Here is an 8734-nt window from a genome sequence, read left to right on the forward strand (position 1 = left end):
GTCTTAGGTTTTTTTGGATATCTGTCCCTCAAATCTTTCATATTTTGATATTACCCTCAAATCTTCATCTATTGAAATTAGTCTCCTGAATCTTCGAGTGTTTTGAAAGTGGCCCCCCGAATCTTCATACTTTAGAATTAGTCCCCCGATCCTTTAAGTATTTTGAAATTAGTGCCAAATCTTTCAACCTGGTGTAAACTAGAGGGACTAATTTCAAAACACTTCAAAGGATTTGGGGGAATAATTTCAAAATGTGAAAGATTCGGGGAATAATACAAAATGCAAAAGAAGATTTTGGGGTCTGATATAAATAAAACTAGATGCTGATCTGAATAAAGGTATATTTTAACTATTTATGATGAGCAGTTACTAATTTGTTAACCATAGAGAGAATTCCATGCATCAAAGCATAGGTTTTCTCCCTTTATCTGGGCTTTTTCACAGCCATCGGGGATGTCGATTCTCCTTAATTTTTTTGGCTTAAAGTGCGAACACTGTGAAGCATCTGGTAATTATTAATTGAGAAATGTAACAAAAAGGAAGAGTATGTTCAGTTCTACTAGAGGCGCTATGGTGAACCTATGTTCCAGAACTGTTTATGCTGCATTGTATGCGATATAGGATTATTGATGCTTCGAACTAACTCCCATTCTAGAACCTATAAGGCTCTTTCCTGTGGAAAATTTTCTCAAATGATAAACTGGCACGACTTAAAATTGGCATGTAGACACAGCAACCACTCATAATTTGCTCAATATTTGGAGCCACAGACCTATTGGTTTTTCTGTCGATTATGGAGAATAGTGAGTCCATACATCAAATATTCCATCAAGTCTGTCTGCTCCAATTGTTGTTTTTTGTTTAATTCGCTTTCATAAAATAAAATCAAATTCTTATTCTAATAATAATTACACTTAAGCTTTCACCAATACAGCTAATGTCATTAACCTTATTTACTTAAATCACTATATTATTTCCAATGCCTACTTTATTTGCATGCTAATTATCCAAAGTTGCTCACATGCAGGAAAACTCTTTCCATATGCTGATATGTTCAGATGGCTATCTTATGGAAATGGTAAGTAGGGACAACAATGTTTTTATATGTTTCAGTTGAAACCTTTTCCCCCCTATTCCTTCAGTTGATTTGTTGTGACTGGCAAATCTTTGCAGATGGGAAGCATCCAGCATGTGACAATTCTTATATTAACCGCAGAGAATTCTCTTTCACCCTGGAGAACGACATATATATTCGATATCAGAGTTTTAATAATGCAACTGAAATGGAGAACTCCATAAAGGAGAAGTGCCCAGTTAAAATAGATATTGGACCTGTATATAATGTCGATGTATAATACAGAAACTTGTCATTTTCGTGGAATTATTTTTTTTTTGAAAAATGATTTTGTTTCTTGTTCTGTATAATCAGATCCTATGTGTTGTTTTCTGATAACAAGTTGTGTTTTCCAGCTTGCAAAAAGGACTGCATATTCAAAAACAGGCCCCGTAGAAAGGGAGCTCATTTTTGATATTGTAAGCTCATTTAACATTCGGTATATGTTAACTGTAATTGTAGGTTCCTTTTTAATGTATCATGGAAGTGTGGAATGTTATTTATTTTCACTTCGTGCTAAACAGGATATATCAGACTATGATGATGTTCGATACTGCTGTGCTGGTGGCGATGTCTGTTTAAATTGCTGGCCTTTAATGACAGCTGCTATTAAAGTCATAGATGTTGCTCTTAGAGGTTTGTAAATGTTCATACATCTGTTTCATGGTATTTAAACATATATGTTCATGACATCATGTCAGGTTGTTTTGGACTGTATACTTACGATTATTTGACATTTATAAATTCCATTTGACCCTCTTTAATTTAATATACTGAGCAAACCATTCTTGTATTCTAGATGATTTTGGCTTTAATCACATTTTATGGGTGTATAGTGGCCGTCGTGGTGTCCACTGTTGGGTATGCGATAGCAAAGCAAGAAGGTAACTCTAAGATTATTGGGAATTATATTCTGGTAATGCTTTTTTATCGTAATAAGATGACATTCAGTAATTTTTTTAATCCATTCAGGCTAGGAAATGCGCAGAGAGCATCTATTGTCGACTATTTCCGTGTATACAAGGTGATTCTTTTTGTTCTGTTTTCCATGAGAGATGTATCAAACATTTGCGTATGCTCTATGCAATGGAAATTTATTGGTCTTTGGGTTCAGGGAGGTGAAAATAGTTTGAGGAAAGTATCTTTAACAGGACCTGTTCTTCATCCTTTTCTTGTGTAAGTCCCACTTCAGATTATAAGAAATGTTAAGTCTTTTATGTGCAAGGTTTTGATTTATTCTCTGACAAGAACACCTTTTTCCTGCAGTAGATCATATACAGAAGTTTTGAAGGTCATTTTTGAAGAGAAATTACTTCTTAACCAGAAGTTGCTTTCGTCTGATGAGAGATGTCAGAGGATACTTGAGGTTATTCCGGATGACTGTGAGTATGCTGATTTTGTGATGATTAGATTTCCTCCCTTGATTTATCGTGCTCTTGCCTTGAAGATCAATTCATGTAAATTGGTATGCAAAAATTTCAGCTGTTGCTGGAGAGCTTCGTGATAAATGGCAGAGAAATCAAAGGTCTAAGTCTAAACAAGATATTGACATTGTTCGATGGGATCAGTTAAAACAAATGTTGCAATCAGGAAAACAAAAGGTGTGAATCTGTCAACATCCATTATTCCAGTCATGGGTTCCTAATTTTGTTTTGTTTTTTTAGTTATCTGTCCGAATATAGAGCTAACAAAGGTGTTGTAAGTGGAGGATTCAGTTGTTATTTTAGTATTTGAAAACTATGTAATGGAGAAAAACTCACTTTGAGATGAGGATCCCAGAAATGTTAGATGGATCTCTTATTCCGGTAAATCTTGTGAAAACATCTTAATTTGTTTGTGAACTCAAACGTAAGCTAAATTATGTAAGTAACTGTAAATTGATTTATGAGGAAGCATTTGTGTATAGAATTGTCAGGAACAATGTTTTGTAAAAAGTCAAATTTCAGAGACTTTCCGTTGTTTTCAAACAAATGTTTGAAGTTGCATACTCATAAAGTGATTTCCAACTCATCACTGTAAATCTAGTTTTCTATGGTTATGTGTTGAAACTTATTTTTGAATGTCCTGCTTTAGTCTTTTATGGGAGAACTTTACACTCACCTCTGTTTTCTAAAATAAATTAATTGTGCTGTACTGTTTTTGAACATGTGTCGGGACTCATTTCTGTGCATTCTTATTTTCACTCTTCAGGTTCAGGCACTCCGCAGATGTGTAGAGGAGATTGTCTTCTCTTATACCTATCCAAGACTTGATGTGGAGGTTTAGGAACATTCTCTATGTAATTTGACTCGTGAGACTGATCCATGTATCATTTCTTCTTACCTTTTGTTTCTTATCGAAAAGGTTTCAAAGCATATGAATCATCTACTGAAGGCACCATTCTGCATACACCCTAAAACAGGTAAGCATCTATCTTTCTGATATTATAAATTTTGAACATTTCCTTCAGACATCAATAGAGTTACTCTTACCTGAAGATATTCTTATTTTCTGATGTTACATAATTATCCTGATCCAGGTCGCATCTGTGTTCCTATTGATCCTAATAATTGTGATGATTTTGACCCTAGAACTGTACCCACAATTTCACAGGTAATTTCGTTTGATCTGTGGTAAACTAAATTCCAGTATTTTGTATAACAAATGAAATTGTAACCTTCCTATAAATTCATAGTCCATGTGGCAGTATTAATAAATGGAATTATATATTAACAGAGCGAACATTGAGAAGCATGATCTTTTACAATACATCAGAACTGTGTCCTGAAACATGAATTTGCATGCATTTAGAGTAGAATAGTTGAGCTATATAGTTTCATAAATTTTGAGAAAGGCATGGATAAGTTTCGAGATCAATGACCCAATGTTTATAACTTCTAGCTTTCTCAGTATTTATATAAGTCTTACAGAAAATTCACAATCATCTCAAATCATCAATTTTCCAGTAACATTGACCTCAAAATTATCTAACCAGACATTACAAAAAGAAATTTATCTATATTTCATTAAGCTTTCTGAATAGAACTTGCCTGCTAATTATTATCTGACATTACCATACTCCTGCAGCTTATAGACGAGCTGAACGTGGGTGGTATGAGAGCAGGTTCTGAGAACGGTATGTAACCAGGAGAACTTTTTCTTTACTTCCCAGATGTGTTTGAAGGAGATGGTTAAGCTTCAATACCTGCTAAATATCAATTTAAAAGTCATAAATTTTCAAAAATTGCTTGATATGCTTTCATCTTTGTGCATCTCACTATCACTATCCGTTGGAAGTTTAAAAAAATTTACCTTATGACAGTTGATGGTTAATATGGTAATAGTCTGATGTTTTATAATTTTATTTCAGACTGGGAAAGAACTTCACTCGGAGAATCCATTAAGTTTTTCAGGTCATCCTTCTTGGAGCCACTACTGAAATCTTGCAAGGTATGTTTCCCATTTTGCACACCTTCATGTTTTCTCAGGTTCCAAATTATATATATACACACACACATACGTGTATATATTACATATATGTATATGCACGTGTGTGTTATCTCTGTGTGTGTGTGTCTATATACATATATCGACACACACACACACATGTATGTATGTATATATACATCTACATGTATGTATGTATGTATGTATGTATGTATGTATGTAATGTATGTAATGTATGTAATGTATGTATGTATGTATGTAATGTAATGTAATGTATGTATGTATGTATGTATGTATGTAATGTAATGTAATGTATGTATGTATGTATGTAATGTAATGTAATGTATGTAATGTATGTATGTAATATATGTAATGTATGTAATGTATGTATGTATGTATGTATATATGTATGTATGTAATGTAATGTATGTTATTTATGTATGTAATGTATGTAATGTATGTATGTATGTATGCATGCATGCATGCATGCATGTAGGTATGTACGTACGTACGTTCACACACACACATATAGAGAGAGAGTAAAGCTCCTATAAATTGAAGTGGATAGAAGCACTTGTCCACCAATTTTTTTATCCATCATATTTGCTTTGAGATTTGTGCTAGCATGTGATGCAAATCAATGCACATATCCCAAAGATATCCTTCATGTTTTGCACAAATCTCAAAGCAAATCTAATAGATAAAAAAGTTGGTGGAGAAGTATGTCTATCCACTTAAGTTTATAGGAGCTTTACTCTGCGTGTGTGTGTGTATACACACACACACATACATACATACATGCATACATACAAATGTATATGTATATGTATATGTAAATATATGTATGTATATATATAGATATACTTGTACATGTATATATACATACATATATATACATACATACTATACATGTATATGTACATGTATGTACGTATACTTACATACATACGTATATACATACATATATATGTATATGTATGTATGTATATATACATACATACATATATCTCCAGGGCTTCAACCATGAACTTTCCAATTCCCAAACCCACTCCATTAACATTGTACGAGGCTTCAGCAACTTGTCATGCTCCTTAGTAAATGATCTCTTATGCATGATATAATTAGATGTCTCTGTTATGAATCTAATGATATGTCATGCATGAGAACTTCAGAATTAGATGCTGTCTCTGTTATAAATTAATGCTTCACATATTAGACTGTTATGTTACCCCAACTTTGTTGTGAACTGAAGTGCATCCAAATTGTAATTTATTCCATTAAAATCATTCAAAAGTTTTTAAATTTTATGGTTGTAAGCTACAAATGTGCTTATTTACATGTATTTGTTGTTTCAAATGTTCATTTGCCTCTCCGCTACTTGACTCAAGTATAGATGAACACATTGCAAACATCGAATTGTTACCAAACATCTGTTAGTTTTGCCCCCCTGTTTTTAATTTTGCAGTGGTATTTTACAACTAATTACCTCTGGTTGTTATTTGTTGGATATCAAATTACCTTTTCAAGTGGGTAAATCTTAATTACATGCAACGAACACAAGGTCAAGAACAGTAGCTTTGACAAACGTGATAGCACCTGTTTATATTGTTTATTAATTTCTGATTAATTTGAGTTGACTAAAGTTCTGGTGTTGATATTATTATTGCAGGATGAGTTGGAAAGCTCTTACAGTGCTAAGCTACAGCAGTCAAAGAATTCACTTAGCTGGTAGCATTCTCGATGATTATATATAGCGGATAAGATATGCAGTTAACGATCAATAGACTTTGATTCTGTATAAATTATAGTTCAGAAATATAATGTTATTTACGGCTTGGCTGCTGTGATGCAAGCCAACTTGCTCCGAACTCTTACTCACCTTTTGCTTCTATTTTCCCCTTTTGCCTTGTTATTAGGTTTCATGACTTTTTCCTCTCCTTTCAATGGATAGTTTCTCTATTAAGATGATAAAGTAGTACTGGCTGCTTTCTCTGTGTAATTGCCATAGGTTTGAGTTCCTTGCTTGTAGATATACATTCTGTTATAGATTAGATGGCTATTAGTTTTATTTTATTTTATTTTTTCTATAATGGGTTTGAATCGGTTTGCCATTTCCAGGCAGGAAATATTGTTCGTAGGTTTTCGTTGGAACTCCACAATGTTCAGGGGGCGTTACGTGAAATTTACCCTTTTTGATGAGGATTATGTAGGTATGTTCTTCAGACCAACTGGAAAAAAAAAATCATCCGTAGAATGCTTCAACTTAACAAGTGCTTTATTCAAGTCCTTGTCACGTCCACGTTATTAATCTATTCCATACTACAACCTTCACCAGCACTTCTTATTATTCAGCACCGCACAACATATTTATATTTCAAATTAGCTCCCAAAAGGCCTCTGATTGTAGCAGTCCAAGTTCCCTCCGGGGCTCACACCCAACATGCTACAGTACCTGTTATAGAACCCGATCCGGTCCGCAACCCTACTATCCTGCCCGTGCCCGCACTCGACTCCTCCGTTGATGATGTTGGTGATGACGCCGAAGCCCGGCCGGTGATGACGTCGTGGGCGGAGGGCTTGGGGGGCTGAGGGGTCATCCAGAACCAGAATGCGGTCTTGAAAGAGATTACCGGGTCGGTTGCTACTAGGCCCGGGTTTTGGAGGAGGTCCGACCCGATTGCTTGTCCAGCTGGACCGTAGTTGATGTTGCTGCATCCGGTGGATAATTGTGAAGGATAAAAAAAAAGTTGGTAAAATTGTCTTATAAACAAATTGACGAGGCCAAGAAAGCCACACCAGGCATCTAGGGCCCAGCGTCTAACCGTTAACTGTTCATAAAAAAAAAGTTTCGGAGGAGAGGATCGTAAATGGTTACACCACTGTAAGTAAAAGGGTTGTGTCTGCGATGATTTAATTGTCTTTCTAAATGCAGCTTCAGCTAGTTTGTGGTTCAAACTAATTAGATTATAGATTAGATTAGATTGTTAAGAGTGGACTTACTATGAAATTTGGATAGGCCCTCGGCCGAAGTACTTCTGGTTCGGCGCGCAGGGCCATTGGGTGCTCTGTACGCAGTAGCTCCCGGGATTGCCTTGCTCTTCTTTGAAACAGTATCCCCACGCGTTCGGGCCATCTGGTGCAGTCGCCCACCCACCTGATCAAACACACAAACACGTTCATCGGTTAATGACGCTAAATTCTTTCGAATTTTTGTTTCGAATTTGGATAGTTCGTATGTAGTAGATTAGATTTTCAATTTTGGAGTATTCGTTAGACTCTAAGTCCAGTAATATATATATATATATATCTATACCAGTGGTCTCATGAGAGGTCTGAGCCAGAAAAGCAGCTATCTCTCTCTTCCTAGTATCATCATCTCCGGTGGTACCAAACCCAGGGAAAGCGTTAGCAGCGGTAATGAAGGCATCGTATAGAACCATGAGCAGGACAAGCCGCATCGTCCCGATGTAGCAGCATCTGATTGAATAAGCTCGAGCTTATAATGGACGATATCGATCCACCCCCGCGCCGCTAGGTGGGGTAGGCGTGCGAGTCCCTCCGCCACCGCCGCAGTTGCATTGGCTTTGCAACCGCTCACAGCAGTACGCTGAGGTTGTGCCGCAGTAGCCAAACTTGCTGCAACAGAGGCCGTTGGGGCACACGGCCCCTCGCGCTTGGCTGCCGCAATTGCTGCGGCGGGGGCGGAGGAGGAGAGGATGGAGGAGGATATGGTGAGGAAGAGGGTTATGATCAAGAACTCCTTCATGTTGGTGTCGTCTGTTTGTGATGATGAATGGGGAGTTGAGATGAGGGTTTGCTTAAATAGAGGGAGATGCGTGGAGTAATCGTGGAGTTTAGCATTATTGTCAAGCTAATTATGTACATGGTTAAATGAGAAAAATGCTTTCACGGATTTTGAAACCTGTGACCTGTCCTGTTGAAAAGTCTAAAGAAAAAAAAACATACGGGGTTGAACGTTGCTGGGTCCACACATTATATTGTCTTTGCTTATCACTCCATCCACAAATCACATCCCCTTCTTACGGAAAAGATGGCATATCATAAAAAAAGAAGATTATTTTAGAGGGGGCTGCGCAAGTTGAGATTTTTTAAGGGGTTTTGATTTGTCGATCGAGCGATGAAGTAGTCAGTGTGGCGTGCGTGGCTTGTTAACGTGATGGAGGACTTGCCACG

At 36.4% G+C, this 8734-nt stretch overlaps 2 protein-coding genes across 3 annotated transcripts in view; one reads left to right on the top strand and one right to left on the bottom strand.

Annotated features, from left to right (window-relative positions):
• The window catches only part of LOC109848776 (DNA primase small subunit), an 8763-nt gene extending 2231 nt beyond the window's left edge, over positions 1–6532 (top strand). For both annotated transcript variants that reach the window (XM_020418446.1, XM_020418445.1), the window contains exons 3-17: positions 1028–1078; positions 1174–1349; positions 1471–1533; positions 1639–1750; positions 1914–1998; positions 2087–2138; positions 2229–2290; positions 2381–2496; positions 2597–2715; positions 3305–3373; positions 3458–3515; positions 3633–3706; positions 4181–4229; positions 4464–4543; positions 6210–6532. In XM_020418446.1, the coding sequence (XP_020274035.1) occupies positions 1028–1078; positions 1174–1349; positions 1471–1533; positions 1639–1750; positions 1914–1998; positions 2087–2138; positions 2229–2290; positions 2381–2496; positions 2597–2715; positions 3305–3373; positions 3458–3515; positions 3633–3706; positions 4181–4229; positions 4464–4543; positions 6210–6272 (1229 nt within the window). In that variant the 3' untranslated portion in view covers positions 6273–6532. The remainder of the gene's footprint in view (positions 1–1027; positions 1079–1173; positions 1350–1470; positions 1534–1638; positions 1751–1913; positions 1999–2086; positions 2139–2228; positions 2291–2380; positions 2497–2596; positions 2716–3304; positions 3374–3457; positions 3516–3632; positions 3707–4180; positions 4230–4463; positions 4544–6209) is intronic.
• LOC109847419 (chitinase 1-like) overlaps positions 6795–8734 on the bottom strand; it is a 2869-nt gene continuing 929 nt past the window's right edge. The window contains 6 exon segments of the mRNA XM_020416647.1: positions 6795–7092; positions 7095–7249; positions 7541–7694; positions 7854–7972; positions 7974–8065; positions 8068–8317. Of these exon segments, the coding sequence (XP_020272236.1) occupies positions 6920–7092; positions 7095–7249; positions 7541–7694; positions 7854–7972; positions 7974–8065; positions 8068–8317 (943 nt within the window). The 3' untranslated portion in view covers positions 6795–6919.

This window comes from Asparagus officinalis, chromosome 7 (genome assembly GCF_001876935.1).
Source record: "Asparagus officinalis chromosome 7, Aspof.V1, whole genome shotgun sequence".
Lineage (NCBI taxonomy): Eukaryota > Viridiplantae > Streptophyta > Magnoliopsida > Asparagales > Asparagaceae > Asparagus > Asparagus officinalis.